This window comes from Mobula hypostoma, chromosome 6, assembly GCF_963921235.1.
Source record: "Mobula hypostoma chromosome 6, sMobHyp1.1, whole genome shotgun sequence".
Lineage (NCBI taxonomy): Eukaryota > Metazoa > Chordata > Chondrichthyes > Myliobatiformes > Myliobatidae > Mobula > Mobula hypostoma.
Genome location: NC_086102.1, coordinates 165,078,147 through 165,100,219, shown reverse-complemented (window position 1 = coordinate 165,100,219; position 22,073 = coordinate 165,078,147). Strand labels below are relative to the sequence as shown.

Genomic DNA, 22,073 nt, shown 5'->3' with positions numbered 1-22,073 from the left:
AGGATATGTAATAGGGTCTTGTCCTAAGTGGACTGGCTTCAGAATGCTGTGCCTAGCCAGAGTCAGTCAGGAAGGTCAGCTGTGGGGCCCAGCTGAGTACATTGCCCAAGAGGCAGCATTGGGAGGTGAGTTGGGATTTTGCGCAGGAAGACCTCAGTATCCCAAATTTGCAAGCCCGATTACCTCTTCAGAGGACTGGGTAAACAATAGTGTTATCATCTGCTGGCATCCAGACCAAAACCATATCATTTCTGAATGGTTCTGCTCCTGCAGAGCAATTTCTGGAAGCCACACCTCCAATCCGGTAGGAGAAACATCCATTCACAGCGGGCATCTAAGCTCACGCAGGAAATAAATCTGCTAACAAGCAGCATTTCTCCCTGTCAGTGCAGAATAGCTAATTACTCCTGGAGAAAAAAACAACGCAAATTGTCGCTGTATTTTTTCTGTGACCGAGAGAGTTGGGGTTTGATGTTATTGTCACTGTTTTTTTCTGTGAGCAAAGGGGTTGGAGGTTTGATGTTATCGGCACTTTTTTTTTGCAAGGGAGGAGCTTGGGGGCTTTGGGGTTCTTGATGTTTCAGCCTGTTTTCCATGTGGGCAAACTTATTTTTTTTTGTGTGAGGGAGGGTCGGGGGGGGGGTGGTTGGGGGTTTGCAGGTTTTGTTTTTTTTTTCTTTGTGCTGGGTGGGGGGGGAGTTGATGTCTTTTGTTTTAACAACTCCCATGGTTTTTCTGTCCTTCATGGCTATCTGGAGAAGACGAATATCAGAGTTGTAAATGCATAATTTGAAAGTAAAATGAACCTTTGAGCCTGCCTATGGGCAATATTTCTGTGTACAATAAGAGTACCAACCTGCTAATGATTGGCATTTCTCTGCTTGTTGGTGGCACCCTCGCTCCTTGGTGGCAAACACCATTTCAGAAGAGTTTCAGGCTATATCCATCTGGAAAGACGTCTACCTGTATCAACATGAGAGTTCTCAATGTCTCGAACATCAGTGGCTCCCACAGCAGCAGCACTGGGCTACCGTACAGCTGCCTCAAAAAAGCATCCCAGTTTTGGTTGGCAGCAGATTGTGTGACAACACTCGGCCCCATGCCCCTCTCCTTCCCCTGGCCAGCTCCCACACAAGATTCCCTGTGTTTCATACCAGAATGCACAGAGCCTGACCCTCTTCCACTCCCAGTGACACTCACCCCTCACAGCATCATTTTGCAGTAAGAGTGTCAGACTTAATAATGCACTGTGCTCATCATCACCATTGACCATCTCCCCCCTCCACTCCATCTTCTCTCCGACTCCTCTATTTCCTTGTGGATGGTGGTGGAAAGGGGAAACAAGGTCTCTACTCATTCCCTGCACAGACAAAATGGAACATTCATGATGCACCCAAAACATATTTCCAGGAGTGCATGGTAATAATGAGGTTTACACCAGGGAAGTGTTGAAAACAAAGAAACATTGTTAATAAGCACACCTAGCAGACTTACATTGCCCTCTGCTCATTTCAGTGCTTTATAGCTTCAGTGTTGCTTCTGCCCGTGTCAAGGAGAATGGTCTCATGCAGCCTGGTGAGACTATGTGATCACGAAGGCCCACGTTTATCTCAATGAGATCCCTCTGTATTCCCTCATGTTCAAACCTCAGTGGAGGAGATGAGAGAGACATTTTCATGACCCTATGATTGGGGATTTGGGGTGTGTGTGTGTGTGTGTGTATACACACACCTGCACGTGTCCATACTGGTCAGCAGATTACCTTGATGAATCTTAAGGTCATGAATGTGACAACATTGCTCCGTGTTGCTCACATTTATGCCAATGGCCACACTGATGAGCACTTCAACGCCCTTCCCTGGAATTCTGGGAGCTATCTCCGCTCCTGCAGTCATTCTCTTCTCTGGACCAGTCATAATGGAGGTGCCTGATAACTGGAGAATGTTCTCTGATTATTGCTGAGCAAGGCGGCAGCAGCTGTACTGAACCCTGGCTGGTCCTGTAGGGGTCACGCAATGATCTTTTACACTTCCGGGAGGAGATAAATGGAAAACAGGTGCAATCCAATTTCTAGGCAACAGATTTTCACTGCTTTTACCACTGTACCACTGAGAGTATACTCACCATCTGCATCTCAGTGTGGTATGGCAATTGTCCCGTATCAGACCGCAAAGCACTCCAGCATGTGGTGAAAACTGCCCAGTGGATTATCGGCACCCAATTGCCCACCATTGAGAACATCTACCATAAACGCTGCCTGGGCAGGGCGTAAAAGCATTATCAGAGATGCATCTCACCCTAACCATGGACTTTTTACTCTCCTCCCATCCGGTAGGCACTACAGGAGCTTCCGCTCTCGCACCAGCAGGCTCAGGAAGAGCTTCTTCCCTGAGTCTGTGACACTGCTGAACCTCACATCACAGCGCTAAGCAGTATTGCACCCATATTGAACTGTCTCAGTACTTTTATATTTGTGTGCTGTAGCACTTCTTTATTCACAGTCATTTTGTAAATAACACTATTCTTTGCATTTCCGGTTAGATACTAACTGCATTTCATTGGCCTTGCATCTGTACTCGGCACAATGACAATAAAGTTGAATCTAATCTAATTTTGCAAAAAAAACATATTAATTTAGAAGGCAGATGAGTATTTTTTGAGTTAAGAAGTTCAACCCAGAGAAAATCGGCAGCAGCAACACATTCCATTCGCAATGGCCATACGAGTGACTTCGATGGCACTGAACTATTGTGCTGCACCCAATGGCTTTTAGGACTACCTGATGAACGAAGCCATTGAAATAAAACTAGAGGAAAATACTTTTAACAAAGACTAAGGTCTCGCTCTAAGTAAGAACTGGAATTCAATTATAAACAAGGTGGGACAGCAGAAACCTGACTGGATGAGGACAGATGACGATGGGAGCACAAAATGCCATCGGACTAGACATGCCCAGGCATCATCCCTGATGAAGTTGGCACAGTGTGTCAACGAAACAGTCAGTTGAAATCAATAGGCTCTACCTAGCTGGAAGCTCGAGTTTATTTGTCATATACACTGGGAAAGCGCTACATCCTTTTTCATAATCAAGAAGATTGAAATTAGATTTCTACATTTACACAGAATTCAAGGGAATCTCTTTAACTTATTAAAATATTTATTTCATTAAAAAACATTCCAAAAAAACATATCACTTCAATATGATAGAACTGAAGTTAAAAGAAATAGGTTTAAGAGAACCTATTTATAAATGCGTTAGATTCTGTCTTGAACTATGAGCAGCATTAAACAATAGAATACTTTTAACAAATATAATCATTCAGCTTTACATGCAGGTTTTCACATGCGACCAAATTTAAAAGTGCACCTTTCAACATAAAGTGCAAATACTTCCCTCAGAACAGCAGCAGATCAGCTGTATTTTAGTAAAGTTAAGATAACACAGTATCAAGTCTTGAATGTCAAAATCATGGATACATGGACAGTGGAAGCATTTTGGATAAGACAGCTTGCTGCAAACAGAAATGTTAACTTCTGTGCTTCTTGTACAAAATGACTCAGTACTTCAGTGCAATCCATGGCTTAAATCTATTTGCATGACGTTTTTACCCTGATCTGACAGAACAATCTTTGTCTTACATTTAAGTGGGTTAAAATCATCTTCCATATACACTAACGCACTAACAATTTACATCTTAGTAAAAAAAGACAGTTAGGCAAATTAACAATCTTTAATAACAAGATTTCAAAATCTTTGGTTAATAATAGGATTTTTAAACAAACTTAATGCATTTTTACAGCAAGAAGAGAAAGTTCCTGTGCATTTCAGCTCTAAATTCAAAGCAGCTCTAATGAAGTCCAGATCACGCAATATTCCTCTGCACCATACAGTAGTACAGTGAATCATCTTGAAATGGAGATTCATTGGTTAAGTGCTGAATTATGCCACCCTGAAGTAAGCAGCCTGCATATTTACTAGCTTCACTTCGGTCGTGGGCGAGGCCAGCTCGAATCAACCACTCCACCAGTTGACAGCCCTGGAAAATGCCGGAAGAGGTTTCTGCTGCACACCTGTGTCAAAGGAATGATTCATCCACTTGGTCTGCATGTCTTATATCACTGTTCCACAGGAAAGGAAACAGTAAACGGTAGAAAGACAGGAGACAGAATGAAATAAACGCTTGCTATAGACACACTAAAAAAAAAATCAGCATCATTAACTGAAGCTATGTAGGTTCATTTGTGTCTTGAATAACAAAATATTTTGCCTCTACAAGAACAAAGATAACATTTAACTCTACATCATAACTTTTATCCTTGGCTTGCCCTTCAACCATGTGGTGTCACACTACCTGTCCAAATTTCACCTCTAGATGATGCCATATTTCCTTATTTAGCTGCTGGCAGGTGAAAGTCAGTCCTGCAAACCTTATTCCCTAGTCACTTTCAGGCCTCAACAAACTCATCTTTCTATTTGATGCAGTGTTGTGTCTTGATCTATTTCTTCATCATTATTACTCTAGCTTCAAACATAATTTCTATTATTCGTTTGGAGAATTAGAGTGAAGTTTCTGAAAACTGGGCAATATTGAACTTAGTTTACAATCACCCAGATTATAAACTAGTCCATGCCTACTTGTAAGAAGACTGGGCAATATTCAAGCATTGCTTGATAAACAGCAAGCAACCTTTGTGCTTCTTGTACCTTGCAATGTGTAAATCCAGAAAGGAATCTCAGCACTCTTGGGGTTTTCAAAAATTATTGAGTCTTCCACCACCAAACTCCTGGGATTTACCAGAGTACATTTACCTCACTCGAACAGCAGCTCACCTCGTGACTCTAAAAATGTCCATAAGACCATAAGATATAGGAGCAGAAGTAAGCTATTTGGCCCATTGAGTCTGCTCCGCCATTCAATCATGGGCTGATCTAATTTTTCCAGTCATCCCCACTCTCCTGCCTTCTCCCCATACCCTTTGATGCCCTGGCTAATCAAGAACCTATCTATCTCTGCCTTAAACACACCCAATGACTTGGCCTCCACAGCCGCTCATGGCAACAAATTCCAATGATTTGCCACCCTCTGACTAAAGTAATTTCTCTGCATCTCTGTTCTAAGTGGACGTCCTTCAATCCCGAAGTCATGCCCTCATGTCCTAATCTCCCCTACCATAGGAAATAATTTTGCCATACCTAATCTGTTCAGGCCTTTTAACATTCGAAATGTTTCTGTGAGATCCCCCTTCATTCTCCTGAACTCCAGGGAATACAGCCCAAGAGCTGCCAGACGTTCTTCATACGGTAACCCTTTTATTCCTGGAATCATTCTCGTGAATCTTCTCTGAACCCTCTTCAATGTCAGTATATCCTTTCTAAAACAAGCAGCCCAAATCTGCACACAATACTCCAAGTGTGGTCTCATGAGTGGCTTACAGAGCCTCAACATCATATCCCTGCTCTTATACTCTATACCTCTAGAAATGAAAGCAAACATTGCATTTGCCTTCTCCACCACCAAGTCAACCTAGAGGTTAACCTTTAGAGTATCCTGCACAAGGACTCCCAAGTCCCTTTGCATCTCTGCATTTTGAATTCTCTCTCCATCTAAATAATAATCTGCCCATGTATTTCCTCCACCAAAGTGCATGACCATACACTTTACAACATTTTATTTCATTTGCCACTTCTTTGTCCATTCCCCTAAACTATCTAAGTCTGTTTCCTCAACACTACTCGCTCCTCCACCTATCTTTGTATCATCCGCAAATTTAGCCACAAATCCATTAATACCATAGTCCAAATCATTGACATGCATCATAAAAAGCAGTGGTCCTAACACCGACCCCTGTGGAACTCTACTGGTAACCGGCAGCCAGCTAGAATAGGATCCCTTTATTCCCACTCTCTGTTTTCTGCCGATTAGCTAATGCTCCACTCATGCTAGTAACTTCCCTGTAATTCCATGGGCTCTTATCTTGCTAAGCAGCCTCATATGCAGCAACTTTGTCAAAGGCCTTCTGAAAATGCAAGTACACCACATCTACTGCATCTCCTTTGTCCACCCTGCTCGTAATTTCCTCAAAAACTTGCAGTCGGTTAGTCAGGCAGGATTCTCCTTTCAGGAAACCATGCTGGCTTTGGCCTATCTTGTCATGTGCCTCCAGAAACTCTGTCATCTCATCACTAGCACTCGATTCCAACAACTTCCCAACCACTGATGTCAGGCTAACAGGTCTATAGTTTCCTTTCTGCTGCCTCCCACCCTTCTTAAATAGCGGAGTAACATTTGCAATTTTCCAGTCATCCAGTACAATGCCAGAATCCGTTGATTCTTGAAAGATCAATGTTAATGCCTCCGCAATCTCTCCAGCTACTTCCTTCAGAACCCGAGGGTGCATTCCATCAGGTCCAGGAGATTTATCCACCCTCAGACCATTAAGCTTCCTGAGCACCTTCTCAGTTGTAGTCTTCACTGCACATATTTCACTTCCCTGACACTCTTGAATGTCCGGTATACTGCATATGTCTTCCACTGTGAAGACTGATGCAAAATACACATTCAGTTCCTCTCTCATCTCTGCGTCTCTTATTACAATATCTCCAATGTCATTTTCTATTGATCCTATATCTACCCTCAACTCTCTTTTACCCTTTATATACTTAAAATGCTTTTAGTATCTTCCCTGATATTAGTTGCCAGCTTCCTTTCATAATTAATCTTTTCCTTCCTAATGACCTTCTTAGTTTCCTTCTGCAAGTTTTTAAAAGCTTCCCAATCCTCTGTCTTCCCACTAGCTCTGGCTTCCTTGTATGCCCTCTCTTTTGCTTTTATTTTGGCTCTGACCTCACTTGTCAGCCATGGTGGTATCCTCCTTCCATTTGAAAATTTCTTCTTATTTGGAATATATCTGTCTTGCACTTCTCCCATTTTTCGCAGAAACTCCAGCCATTGCTGCTCTGCTATCCTTCATGCTAGTGTCCCTTTCCAGTCAACTTTGGCCAGTTTCCCTCTCATGCCATTGTAATTTTCTTCATTCCATTGAAATACTGGCACATTGGAATTAATTTCTCCTTCTCAAATTTCAAAGTGAACTCAATCATATTGTGATCACTGTTCCCTAAGGGTTCCTTAACCTTAAGCTCTCTTATCACCTCTGGATCATTGCACAACACACAATTCAGCACAGCTGATCCCCTAGTGGGCTCAACAACAAGCTGTTCTAAAAAGCCATCCCTTAGACATTCTACAAATTCTCTCTCTTGAAGTCCAGTACTGACCTGCTTTTCCCAATCCACTTCGATGTTAAAATCCCCAACAATTATCATGACATTGCCCTTCTGACACAACTTTTCTATCTCCTGCTGTAATTTGTAATCCACATCCTGGCTGCTGTTTGGAGGCCTGTATACAACTGCCACTAGGGGCCTTTTACCCTTGTCGTTTCTTAACTCAACCCATAGAGACTTTACACCTTCCTTCATCTGTGAGGCACAAGTCGGGAATGGAGCTGGAATTTTCTTCGCTTGCCTGGTTGAATGCAACTTCATCAACACTCAAGTTTAACACCACCCAAAGCATAGTTGGCACCCAAGTCACCTCACTACACATGCATTTCCTCAACAGCAGGCAAATTGTGGAGGCAACACGTACAAAATGAACAGCAGGAATACAATGAAGTATTTTTGATGCCATCTTCCAAATCCAGATTTTCTACCACCAAAGACAGCTGACAAATGGAAGCACCACGATCTGCAAACTCCCTTCCAAGTCATGTTACCCAGAGCGAGAAATAAATCATTGTTACTTTGTCACTGATTATCTACCAGAAGCTGTATAGCAGTAGTTCCACTTATTAGAATGTAGCAACCCAAGGCTTATCCCTTGGGCAACTAAGAGTGGGCAATAATAATTAGACTTGCCAGTAGCAGTCAAATCCCATAAATGGGTTTCAAAAAATCAAAATATCAAACCAATTATCTAGTCCTTAATAATAACAATTTTCCAATCAGCATATGGTCCTTCAATTGAGCTATAAAATATTTTTTGTGGTTAGAGTAGCTAGAAGCACTATCTCATATTCGGATCAAAATTACAACTTTATTACTGCTTTATAAAAGGAAGTCATAATTTTTCTGTCTCATTTCTGATTTTCTCTGAACATAGAATCATCAAGCAACCTTTCTGTCTTACTTAATTTAGATAGTTTTGGAGAGGGAGAATGGAAAGAGAGAGAGTGGAGAGAGAGGGAGAGCGACAGAATAGAATATCGACAGCACAATACAGGCCCTTCGGCCCACAATGCTGTGCCGAACATGAAATTACTTAGGGTTACCCATAGCCCTCTATTTTACTAAGCTCCATGTACCTATCCAGGAGTCTCTTAAAAAACCTATCATATCCGCCTCCACCACCACTGCCGGCAGCCCATTCCACGCACTCACCACTCTCTGCGCAAAAATCTTACCCCTAACATCTCCTCTGTACCTACTTCCAAGCACCTTAAAGTTGTGCCCTCTCGTGTTAGCCATTTCAGCCTTAGGAAAAAGCCTCTGACTATCCACACAATCAATGCCTCTCATTATCTTATACACCTCTATCAGGTCATCCCTCATCCTCCGTCGCTCCAAGGAAAAAAGGCCAAGTTCACTCAACCAATTCTCATAAGGCATGCTCCCCAATCCAGGCAACATCCTTGTAAATCTCCTCTGTATCCTTTCTATGGTTTCCACTTCCTTCCTGTAGTGAGGCGACCAGAATTGAGCACAGTACTCCAAGTGGGATCTGACCAGGGTCCTATATAGCTGCAACATTACCTCTCGGCTCCTAAACTCAATCCCACGACTGATGAAGGCCAATGCTCCATATGCCTTCTTAACCATAGAGTCAACGTGCGCAGCAGCTTTGAGTGTCCTATGGACTTGGGACCCCAAGATCTCTCTGATCCTCTACATTGCCAAGAGTCTTACCATTAATACCATATTCTGCCATCATATTTGACCTACCAAAACTAACCACCTCACAATTATCTGGGTTGAACTCAATCTGCCACTTCTCAGCCCACTTTTGCATCCTATCAATGTCCCACTGTAACCTCTGACAGCCCTCCACACTATCCACAACACCCCCAACCTTTGTGTCATCAGCAAATTTACTAACCCATCCCCCCACTTCCTCATCCAGGGCATTTATAAAAATCACGAAGAGTAGGGGTCCCAGGGCAGATCCCTGAGGCACACCACTGGTCTCCGACCTCCATACAGAACATGACCGTCTACAACCACTGTTTGCCTTCTATGGGCAAGCCAGTTCTGGATGCACAAAGCAAGGTCCCCTTTGATCCCATGCCTCCTTACTTTCTCAATAAGCCTTGCATGGGGTACCTTATCAAGTGCCTTGCTGAGATCCATATAAACTACATCCACTGCTCTACCTTCATCAATGTGTTTAGTCACATCCTCAAAAAATTCAATCAGGCTTGTAAGGTACGACCTGCCTTTGACAAAACCATGCTGACTATTCCTAATCATATTATGCCTCTCCAAATGTTCATAAATCCTGCCTCTCAGGATCTTTTCCATCAACCACTGAAGTAAGACTCACTGGTCTATAATTTCCTGGGCTATCTCTACTCCCTTTCTTGAATAAGGGAACAACATCCGCAACCCTCCAATCCTCTGGAACCTCCCCCGTCCCCATTGATGATGCAAAGATCATTGCCAGAGGCTCAGCAATCTCCTCCCTCATCTCCTATAGGAGTCTGGGTACATCCCACCCAGTCCCAGTGACTTATCCAACTTGATGCTTTCCAAAAGCTCCAGTACATCTTCTTTCTTAATATCTGTATGCTCCAGCTTTTTAGTCCACTGTAAGTCATCCCGACAATCGCCAAGATCCTTTTCCGTACTGAATACTTCAAAGTATTCATTAAGTCCCTCTGCTATCTCCTCCGGTTCCATACACACTTTTCCACTGTTACACTTGATTAGTCCTATTCTCTCACATCTTATCCTTTTGCTCTTCACATACTTGTAGAATGCCTTGGGGTTTTCATTAATCCTGCCCACCAAGGCCTTCTCATGGCCCCTTCTGGCTCTCCTAACTTCATTCTTAAGCTCCTTCCTGCTAGCCTTATAATCTTATAGATCTCTATCATCACCTAGTTTTTTCGAACCTTTCATAAGCTTCATATTCCTGCTTAACACTATTGGCGAGGCGTTTGCCCGAGTGGTTCTGAAGCAACTGCAGACACTGGCAGAACGCGTCTACCCTGAGTCCCATTGTGGCTTCAGAGCAGAGAGACCCACCATCGACATGATCTTCTCACTCAGGCGGCTCCAGGAGAAGAGCCAGGAACAGAGACAGCCTTTGTACATTGCCTTTTTCAATCTGACCAAGGCTTTCGACCTGGTTAGCAGAAGAGGCCTCTTCGCACTCCTGAAGAGGACCGGATGCCCTTCAAAGCTGCTGAATCTCATCGCCTCTTTCCATGACGGCATGCAGTGGACAGTACAATTCGATGGATCACCCTCAGAGCCCTTCCCCATCCAAAGCAGAATGAAGCAGGGTTGCGCCCTTGCCCTGACGCTCTTCGGGATCTTCTTCTCCCTTGTACTGTTGTACGATTTCAGGACATCTGATGACGGAGTGTACCAACACACCAGGTCCGATGGCAAGCTCTTCAACCTTGCACGCCTCAGAGCAAAGACCAAAGTGTGTCAGGTCCTGATCCAGGAAATACTCTATGCTGATTATGCTGCCCTGATGTCACACACACAGTCTGGTCTCCAGAGGCTAGTCAGTTCCCTGGCACATGCTTGCCAAGAGTTTGGCCTCACCATCAGTCTGAAGAAGACAGAGATCATGGGCCAGGACGTCAGCGAAGCCCCCAGCATCAGCATCGGCGACCACACCCTGCAAGCGGTAGCTGAATTCACCTACCTAGGATCGACAGTCTACAGCCATCTATCCCTCGATTCACAGCTCAACAGGCGAACAGGAAAAGCCGCCGCTGCTATGGCCAAGCTGTCAAAGAGAGTGTGGAAAAACAACAAGCTCGCCACAGCCACTAAGATTGCAGTGTACAGAGCCTGTGTACTGAGTACTCTTCTCTACGGCAGCGAGAGCTGGACAACCTACTTACGCCAAGAGCACTGCCTCAACAGCTTCCACCTACGGTGCTTACGTCGGATCCTGGGCATTTCCTGGAAAGACCGCGTGCCAAACAAGGACGTCCTGGACCAGGCCAGCATGCCAAGCACGTATGTCCTTCTCACACAGTGATGACTGCGCTGGCTTGGCCATATCCGCTGCATGCAGGATGGCCGCATCCCCAAGGACATCTTATACGGAGAACTCGCCGCAGGATCCCGGCCCACAGGGCACCTACTGCTGCATTACAGGGACGTTTGTAAACGTGACCTGAAGTCTGCTGATATGAACACTTGGGAAGAAACAGCTACAAATCGCTGCACCTGGCGACAGGCTGTACGTACAGGCATTACCAATGCAGAGGAAAAACGAACTGGACTGTGGTCAGACAGAAGAGAGAGAGGGAAAGCTGTGGCAGTGACTACCCAGCCGCAGCCATCAGCCTTCGTGTGCAGCAGCCGTGCCAAGGACTGCCGCTCAAGAATCGGCTTATTCAGCCACAGCCGACGCTGTTCCACACCCGACTGAGTCCTAAACCGGGCGCATCCATTGTCTACTTAGACAGACGGAGCCATTATATATACCATAAGCTTTTCTTCCTGACTAGATTTTCAACAGCCTTTGTACACCACAGTTCCTGTACCCTACCACCCTTTCCTGGTCTCATTGGAACGTACCTATGCAGAACACCATGCAAATATCCCTTGAACATTGCTACATTTCTGCTGTACATTTCCTTGAGAACATCTTTTCCCAATTTATACTTCCAAGTTCCTGCCTGATAGCTTAATATTTCCCCTTACTCCAATTAAACACTTTCCTAACTTGTCTGTTCCTATCTGTCTCCAATGCTATTGTAAAGGAGATAGAATTGTGATCACTATCTCCAAAATGCTCTCCCACTGAGAGATCTGACACCCGGCCAGGTTCATTTCCCAATACCAGACCAAGTACACTCTCTCCTCTTGTAGGCTTATCCACATATTGTGTCAAGAAACCTTCCTGAACACACCTAACAAACTCCACCCCATCTAAACCTCTTGCTCTAAGGCGATGCCAATCAATATTTGGGAAATTAAAATCTCCCACCACAACCACCCTATTATTACACCTTTCCAGAATCTGTCTTCCTATCTGCTCCATGATGTCCCTGTTACGATTGGGTAGTCGGAAAAAAACTCCCAGTAGAGTTATTTACCCCTTTCTGTTCCGAACTTTCCCCCACAGAGACTCCGTAGACAACCCCTCCATGACTTCCTCCTTTTCTGTGGGGGGGGGGTAGAGGAAAAGAGAGAGGGAGAGAGAGAGAGAGGAGGAGGAGGAGGAGGAGGAGCAGGATGGAGAAGGGGAAGAATACATGAACAGACAAGCATTAAAGCTGCAAATAGCAAAGCTCAGTAGTTCAGGTGGTATTAATACAGAGAGACAAACTAAGGTAATATTATTACATTAGACCTTGCTATAACAGAATAGAAACAGACAGATGGATCAAAGGAGTGGGATGGAGAATTAAAATGAAAGGCAACAGGAATCACTGCAAACATGAGAAAGTCTGCAGATGCTGGAAATCCAAAACAACAACACTCACAAAACACTGGAGGAACTCAGCAGGTCAGGTCAGGCAGCATCAATGGAAAAGAGTAAACAGGCGACTTTTCTGGCCAGAACATTTTTCAGCCCAAAATGTTGACTGTTGACTCTTTTTCATTGATGCAGCCTCACCTGCTGAGTTCTTCCAGTGTTTTGTTGGAATCACCACTGTGGCTTAAGTTCAGATGCTCTGTAAAGTGATCACCAAGCCACATTTGGTTTCTCTGATATAGAGAACACCACATGAAGAGCACCAAGCAAAATGCACTGGATTAGTAGACATGCAAGTGTATCAGTGCTTCACCTTAAGGAACTATTCAGGTCCATAGATGATAGGTAGGAAAGAAAGAGAAAAGGAGAGGTATAGGAGTTTAGATCGGGAAATTGCAAGAAGAATAGCCCTTTACAATGCTGAAAAGGGAGAAGAGGATGTGAAGGTGTGTCTAATGGTGGAATTTTATTGAAGGTGGCAATACCTGTAATTGTGAATGATGATTTGTTGAATGTGACATTAGTGAAGGACAATAGAAATAGAAAACCTACAGCACAATACTGGCCCTTCGGCCCACAAAGATGTGCCGAATATGTCCCTACCTTAGAAATTACCCAGAGCTTACCCATAGCCCTCTGTTTTTCTAAGCTCCATGTACCTGTCCAGGAGTCTCTTAAAAGACCCTATCGTATCCGCCTCCACCACCGATGCTGGCAGCCCATTCCACGCACTCACCACTCTCTGCGTAAAAAACTTACCCCTGATATCTCCTCTGTACCTACTCCCCAGCACCTTAAACCTGTGTCCTCTTGTGGCAACCATTTCAACCCTGGGAAAAAGCCTCTGACTATCCACACAATCAATGCCTCTCATCATCTTATAAGACCACAAGACATAGAAGCAGAATTAGGCCACCTGGCCCATTGAGTCTGCTCCGCCATTCAATCATAGCTGATCCTTTATTTTTCCCCCTCCTCCTCAACCCCATTTCCCAGCCTTCTCCCCGTAACCTTTGATGCCATGTCCAATCAAGAACCGATCAATCTCTGCCTTAAATACACCCAACGACCTGGCCTCCACAGCTGCATGTGGCAACAAATTCACCACCCTTTGGCTACGGAAATTTCTCTGCATCTCCGTTTTGAAAGGGTGCCCCTCTATCCTGAGGCTGTGCCCTCTTGCCTTAGATTCTCTCACCATGGGAAACATCCTTTACACCTCTATGAGGTCACCTCTCATCCTCGGTCGCTCCAAGGAGAAAAGGCTGAGTTCACTCGACCTGTTTTCATAAGGCATGCTCCCCAATCCAGGCATCCTTGTAAATCTCCTCGGCACCCTTTCTATGGCTTCCACATCCTTCCTGTAGTGAGGCGACCAGAACTGAGCACAGTACTCCAAGTGGGGTCTGACCAGGGTCCTATATAGCTGCAACATTACCTCTCGGCTCCTACATTCATTTCCACGATTGATGAAGGCCAATACACTGTATGCCTTCTTAACCAGAGTCAACCTGCACAGCTGCTTTGAGCATCCTATGGACTCGGACCCCAAGATCCCTCGCCTCCCACAGTAGCCTGGGGTACATCTCATCCGGTCACGGCAACTTATCCAACTTGATGCTTTCCAAAAGCTCCAGCACATCTTCTTTCTTAGCTTCTGCATGCTCAAGCTTTTCAGTCCGCTGCAAGTCATCACTACAATCACCAAGATCCTTTCCATAGTGAATACTGAAGTATTCAGTATGAAGCAATTTGAAGGGATCTGTCCAGGAGTACAAATGGAGGTGACAGAAATTGAAGAGATGCAACAAAGAACTCAGTCAACCACACCATATGGAGGAAACCACGGTTCAAGAATGTGATACACAACCCATGAGAAATCTCTCATCATTGGAGCAGTTATAGTGGGATAATGAAATGGTATTCTTATAGGAGGCAGGGTTACATGAATTTAGTTGAGATTCTCGTGGGATTTTGTGTGATTGTAATGTACACAGGGAAATACACTTGAGGGCTTACTAAATTACAAATTAACTGTTGAAAACTGCAGTGAAAACTGAAAATTGATTTATGCTCACTGTTCTATCTGCGAGGGATCATTTCGCTATAACAGGGGAAAATTAAATAAGCATTTTGTTCTGTTAAAAATGGATATCTCCACTTTTCCATCGAGCAGTGTGTTCCTATGTGCACTAATGGAAGTTGGGTTAGCACTGCATTATCCATCACATCGCAGGGGTTCATGATGCAATTAGTTCACTCAGCTATGCAGTAATCACAATAACCATTCAAATAGCACTCTACTTCTGAAGATAAAGCAACGCTTGCATGAAAGAGCAACAAACAATCTGCTGGAGAACACCATGGGTCAAGCAGTATCTTTGGGGGGTTGGGGGGTGGATGGGGGGGAAGGAAGCACTGATGTTTTGGGATGAAACCCAACTCGTAAAACATCTGTAGAAAGGAAAATTACTTAGTTCAGGGAAAAAAAGCTGTAGAGATATGTAGAAGAGGTCACAAAGAATCCCTAATTAAAATGAAGCACTGTTTTCAATACCTTAATATTTCAACTTTCTCTCCACAAATCATTTCTTCATTAATATACTGTGTCACAATTAAGCACATTATATTGATGAGCAGATTTAACCAATCCATGCATGCTTAAATCTGAAAATTGAATTGTTGGACTTTTTTATAATTAGTAATGGAATCTTAGCAAATTTTAGAAACCAATTTTCAAGATTAACTTTTTATTATTGAAGTTCAAGCAAGTTAAATTAGCAAATGCTACAACTTAACAGAAGCTCTTACCTCCTCTTTTCAACAATGTCTTTGGCACACTGATCATGATGATACTGAGTGAACTGTTGGCAAGTCATCCTTACTTGCTCAGCTACTGCATTATCAGTTTGTGCTCCAAAATCTTTTCCATACCACAGATTTTCAAGCCTATTAAGTGAACAGGCTATTATTTATGGATAAACTGCTAAAAAGTTCAAGATTTTCACCCGTCTTGAAACACTTGAGACAATTCTTGTGGCACAAGAACTGCATAATGAGGAAGACCAGAATTCATATAGTTTGCTTTGTGCCATCCCATAATTACAAAGTTGATAAAACATATTGCTATATACCAAATTATTTTGTAAAAAATACATAATTTACCAGTTTAATACAATTTGACATATTTCTCCTATGTATATTGTAATTTACTCAGTATGCAAATCCTGTTTCTTAAAGTGAAGAGTAGGAGGAACACATCATGTAGTTGCATAAAATAAAATTATTTACCTTTTTTTAAATGGAAGAATGACTGAATGCTTGTCTAATCCAAATATGCCAAATGAAATAAAACCCTGAAGGGAAACAAGAACTGATGTATTATTTAGCCTATTGCTTTCATTGACATTGACCACTAAATTAAATCAACATCATGATTCAAACATCAAAATACTTTCATAGAAAGCAGTCATTTAAAGAACACAAACCTGTCCAAAATTGAAGATTACGCAGAAAAACTGCAGTTCAACATAAAGGCGACCTGGATCGGGGTTAGCTAACAACCACAAACAACTAGAAACATTCTGAAAAATAGCAGAACACAGTCAGTCAGGGATCAATAAAAATTCTGCAGACAGTTTAAGTACTGTAGTTACACTACAATACATTTTCAGTAAAAAGCAATATTAAAAACAGACAATATTCTCAGCCAAGGGGCATCTACAAAAATGAATAAACAATCAGCATTTTGAGCCAAGACGCCTCATCAGGACTGGAAAGGAAGAGGGAAGAAGCCAGAATAAGGTGGGGGGAAGGGATAGAGTACGAGCTAAAATATGATTGTGAAGCCAGGTGGGTGGGGGAGGGAGGAGGAAGTAAGAAGCTCGGAGGTGAGAAATGGAAAAGGTGAAAGGCTGGAGAAGAAGGAAGAAGGAATCAAGATAGGAGAGGAGAGTGGACCATGGAAGAAAGGGATGGGCCAAGGGCGGAAGGAGGAGGTGATAGGCAGGTGAGGAGAAGGGAAGAGCTAAAAGGGGTCCAGATAGATAATTGTAGAAGAGTGGAGAGAGAAAATCACCAAAAGTTGGAGAAATCAATATTCATGCCATCAGATTGGAGGCTAACCAGACAGAATATCAGGTGCTACTCCTCTAATCTGAGAATGGCTTAATCGTGGCAGTAGAGGAGGCCATGGACTTGCATGTCAGAATGGGAATGGGAATGGGGATTGGAATTAAAATGGTTGGAAGCAGGAAATCCTGCTCTTTACGGATGGAGAGAAGATACTCTACAAAGCAGTCCCCCAATTTACACTGGGTCTCACCAGAGTAGAGGAGAACACATCGGAAGCACCAGACACAGTAGACGAACTGAACTGATTCAGAAGTGAGGTGTGGCCTCACTGGAAAAGACTGTTTGAGGCCCTGAATGGAGATAAGGGAGGAGGTGAACGAGCAGGTGTAGCACTTCCTTCACTTGCAGAGATACGTGCCAGGAGGGAGATTAGTAGGGAGGAACGAACGAACAAGGGAAGCACGGAGGCAGCTATCCCTGTGGAAAGCAGAGAATGGGAGGTGATAGAGATGCGTTTGGTTGCAGAATCCCACTGAAGTGGGTGATAGTTGCGGAGAATGATGTCTCCCTTCGCCCAGACCTCAGTGAGTTCAGTGCCCGCCATGTCACTGAGCTCTTCTTCAGTTGCTTCTGTCTGCAAGCCCACCTCTTTGGCAAGGACTCTCTAACCCGCAGCAATAGTCCTTTGTCCTGTCTCCAACACCACTCGTCTTCTCGGACACCCCGCTCTGGTTCTCTGGCTGCTCTGGATCTTTGCTTCTCCATCACTGCCTTTTCTCAGTTCCTTTCTCTCTGTCACATCTCGTCCCAGGATAAGCTTTCCTTTCCAGGACATCAGAGATGCCCTCCTCCTTCTTCTTCAAGGAACTGTATTTCCCCTCTCTACCACTAATACTGCTATCACCTGCATCAGCTCCATTTCCTGGAGGTTCACCCTTATCCCATCTTCCTGCTGACTTAACAGTGATATTCCTGTCCTCACCTACCACCCCACAAATCTCCGCATCCGGCACATTGTTCTCCGCATCTTCTACCATCTTCAGCTGGACTCTACCACCACGCACATCTTTACCTCCTCCCCAATTCTCTGCTTTCTGCAGGGATTGCTCCCTCTGTAATTCTCTTGTCCATTCGTCCTTCCCCACTAATCTCCTTCCTAGCACTTACCCCTGCAAGTGGAAGAAGTGCTACACTTGCCCATTCACCTCCTCCCTCATCTCTATTCAGGGACCCTCCCAGTCTTTCCAAGTGAGGCAACACCTCAGTTGTGAATCATTGAGGTCTTTTACTGTATCTGGTGCTCCTGGTGTGGTCTCCTCTTCTCTTCTCCTCACCTGTCTATCACCTCCTCCTTGTGCTCTTGCACCTTCCTTTTCTTCCGTAGTCCACCCTCCTCTCCTATATGATTCCTCCTCCAGCCCTTTAACTTTTCCACTCCTCATCTCCTCGCTTCTTATTTCATTCCCCCTCTCCAACCTGGCTTCACCTATCATCTTCGAGCTTAGACTCCTTTCCTCCCCACACCTTTTTATTCTGGCTTCTTCTCCTTCTTTTCCACTCCTGATGAAGGGTCACAACCTGAAACAAGGACTATTTATTGACTTGCACATATGCTGCCTGACCAGCTGAGTTCCTCCAGCACTCTGTGTTGCTCTGGATTTCCAGCATTTGCAGAACCTATTGGTGTTTATAATATTCTGGGCCAGTGCTTCATGTAGATCTGTTAGGGAAACTAAAGTGCATTGCTCTGGTTCAACTGTAATAAAAGCAGCCGGAGAAAATGTAGCCAAGGATATATGACACAGAAACAGGTCATTTATTTCAACCTGCCCATGATGGAATTTATGCTGCACTTTAGCCTTCTCCCATCTTTCCTCACCCAAAATTATCAAGTCAACACCTATTCCCTTCACCTTCATATGTATTTCAAGCTTATGGTAACCAGTTCCACATTATCACCACTCTTTGAGTAATTTCTTTCATGTTCTCTGCTGGATTCCTTGTTGAACATCTTATGTCAAATGCCCTCTTGATTAATGCTCTTCACCACTCTATGCACTCTAAATATTCTTATCCACTCTATCAAAACCTTCCACTATATTAAAAACCTCTAAATGGTGAATCCTCAGCTTTCTCTTTTCAAGGGAGAGAAATTTCAGTCCACTTATCTTTTCCTGATGGATGTACCCTGGCATTTGTGGCATCATCCTTCAACACTGTCTCTGAACTCTCTCCACTCTCTACTGACAACATGACCAGATCTATACATAGTTCTCCGAGCTTGCTCTAATCAAGTACCATACAAGTTTAGCAATAACCTAAGTTGCTTCAATTCTATCCAGTCACAATTCCGCAATTGAGTGCCTCCTTTTAGCTACCTCATAAAAATTGGCACTCAAAGGTTAACATTGCATCACACTTTCCTGAGGAGGACTGTACTAGCTTAAAGGTACCTGCCAAATACTTCAATAAACAACAAAAATGCTTCTGAGAAAGGCAAAGCATAAACCGAGACTGACAAAAAATGAAAAGAATATAAATACAAGAAAACTTGCAGAGGCTGGAAATCCAAGTATCACACACAAAATGCTGGAGGAACTCTGCAGGCCAGGCAGCATCTATGGAAAAGAGTAAACAGTCAATGTTTCAGGATGAAGGGATGAAAGGTCTCGGCATGAAATGTCAATTATTTAGCCTTTTCCGTAGATGCTGCCTGGCCTGCTGAGTTCCTCCAGGATTTTGTAGATGTTACATGAAAAGAACATCTGATTTTTTTGTTTCTGTTTTTGATTAACATATTTATTAAAAGGAAGCAAAATTATTTTAATGTCAAACTTACAGCAAACATGCCTATAATGAGAAGCAAACACAGTAGCACGTGCCTGGCGAACTGTGGATCTCTATTCTGTAAACGCTCCCTTTCTTGCATCAACGTGTTTTCAGGGTTGCAAGGTTCCCTATTTTGTTCTGCTGGTAGATAAGATTTGTAGTTGGAGAAAGCTAACATATTGTCATTATGATGGAAACAACTATTATCGACTGAGAAATACAACCGATTAACTTAAGATCAAAAAATGCACAAAGAGGAAGACAGCCCATTCAAAATACTAACTCCTATCTACTTCTCCGCCAAATTAAAACATTGTGTATTTATGAAGTACTTGTGTCATAGTAAGATATTCAAAAGGTACTCAACTAGAATACGAACAAAAGAAAAAAATCTGAAAGTACTTAGTACATTGCACAGTATTCATGAAGGTAGAGAAAGAATTTTTGCTGAAAGGCCACTAGACTGAAATATTAACTTTGATCCAATCTCCACAGATGCCGTCTAACAGGTGAGGTATTTCCAGCTTTTCACCATCTGCAGTATTTATGTATTTGTTTAAGAACAAATGTGACACTGAACATTAAAAGGAGAAATCAGGACATAGGAACAAAGAATTGGTCAAGCTGGTGGCTTTTAAGGAGTGTCTGAAAGCAGGAAAGTAGAAATGCAGACAGATGTAAAAGGAGTTACAGACTCGGTTTTCATAGCGGAGGTCAAATTATTAAAATCAAAGTTAATTTAGAGCGCAGAATTAGAGAAGTGCATAGAACTTGGAGGACCTTAGTGCAGAATGACACCACAGCTAACAGTGCCACAGTGGGAAGAAAATGTGTTCCCATTAGTTCCTTATTAATGACCGAATAATAAAACTGAAACTAGGCAATGAAGGAGGAAGAAGCCAGAAAAAGAAGGTGGCGATGGGGGAAGGAATACAAGCTGGAAGGGGATGGGTGAAGCCAGGTGAGAGGGAAGACAGGTGAGTTGAGGAAGGGAGATGAAGTGAGAAACTGGAAGGTGATAGGCGGAAACCGTAAAGGGGTGAAGAAGAAAGAACCTGCTCAGATGGGAGATCGGGAATGAGGAGAGGCACCAGAGGAAGGTAAGAGGCAGGTGAAGAGAAGAAAAGGGGTAAGACGGAAGCCAGAATGGGGAATAGAAAAGGAGAGAAGGGGCGAGGGAAGCAATTACTGGAAGTTGGAGAAATCAAAGTGACATTGCTTTGTGGATCCAGAACTGGCTTGCCCACAGAAGGCAAAGAGTGGTTGTAGACGGGTCATATTCTGCATAGAGGCCGGTGACCAGTGGTGTGCCTCAGGGGTATGTTCTGGGACCCCCTACTCTTCGTAATTTTTATAAACGACCTGGCTGAGAGATGGGTTAGTAAATATGCTGATGACACAAAGGTTGGGGGTGTTGTGGATAGTGTGGAGGGCTGTCAGAGGTTACAGCGGGACATTGACAGGATGCAAAACTGGGCTGAGAAGTAGTAGATGGAGTTCAACCCAGGTAAGTGTGAGGTGGTTCATTTTGGTAGGTCAAATATGATGGCAGAATATAGCATTAATGTTAAGACTCTTGGCCGTGTGGAGGTTCAGAGGGATCTTGGGGTCGGAGTCCACAGGACACTCAAAGCAGCTGCGCAGGTTGACTCTGTGGTTAAGAAGGCATACTGCATATTGGCCTTCACTAACTGTGGGATTGAGTTTAGGAGCCGAGAGGTAATGTTGCAGCTATATAGGACCCTGGTCAGACCCCACTTGGACTACTGTGCTCAGTTCTGGTCACCTCACTACAGGAAGGATGTGGAAACTATAGAAAGGGTGCAGAGGAGAGTTACAAGGATGTTGCCTGGATTGGGGAGCATGCCTTATGAAAATAGGTTGAGTGAACTCGGCCTTTTCTCCTTGGAGTGACGGAGGATGAGAGGAGACCTGATAGAGGTGTAAACAAGATAATGAGAGGCATTGATTGTGTGGATAGTCAGAGGCTTTTTTCCCCAGGGCTGAAATGGCTAGCATAAGAGGGCACAGTTTTAATGTGCTTGGAAGTAGATACAGAGGAGACGTCAGGGGTAAGTTTTTTTTTACGCAGAGAGGTGAGTGCGTAGAATGGGCTGCCGGTGACGGTGGAGGCGGATACGATAGGGTCTTTTAAGAGACTCCTGGATTGGTACATGGAGCTTAGAAAAATAGAGGGCTATGAGTAACCCTAAGTAATTTCTAAGTAAGTACATGTTCCGCACAGCTTTGTGGGCCGAAGGGCCTGTATTGTGCTGTAGGTTTTCTATGTTTCTATATAAATCGATGCTCATACCATATTGGTCTATGGCCTCCTCTATACTGCTATGATGAGCCCACTCTCTAGTTGGAGGAGCAACACCTCATATTCCCTCTGGGGAGCCTCTAACTTAATGACATGAACATTGGTTTCTCCAATGT

At 43.7% G+C, this 22,073-nt stretch overlaps 1 protein-coding gene across 4 annotated transcripts in view; it reads right to left on the bottom strand.

Moving 5' to 3' along the window:
• Positions 1-3,058: 3,058 nt before the first annotated feature.
• LOC134348574 (lysosomal cholesterol signaling protein-like) overlaps positions 3,059-22,073 on the bottom strand; it is a 112,618-nt gene continuing 93,603 nt past the window's right edge. The window contains exons 12-16 of one of the 4 annotated variants that reach the window (XM_063052146.1): positions 19,645-19,775; positions 16,220-16,315; positions 16,023-16,087; positions 15,543-15,680; positions 3,059-4,071 (exon numbers count right to left, since the gene is read on the bottom strand). In XM_063052146.1, the coding sequence (XP_062908216.1) occupies positions 3,864-4,071; positions 15,543-15,680; positions 16,023-16,087; positions 16,220-16,315; positions 19,645-19,775 (638 nt within the window). In that variant the 3' untranslated portion in view covers positions 3,059-3,863. Of the gene's footprint in view, positions 4,120-12,166; positions 12,416-15,542; positions 15,681-16,022; positions 16,088-16,219; positions 16,316-19,644; positions 19,776-22,073 lie in introns of those variants that run through there. The other 3 variants (XM_063052147.1, XM_063052149.1, XM_063052148.1) reach the window with 3 other exon arrangements.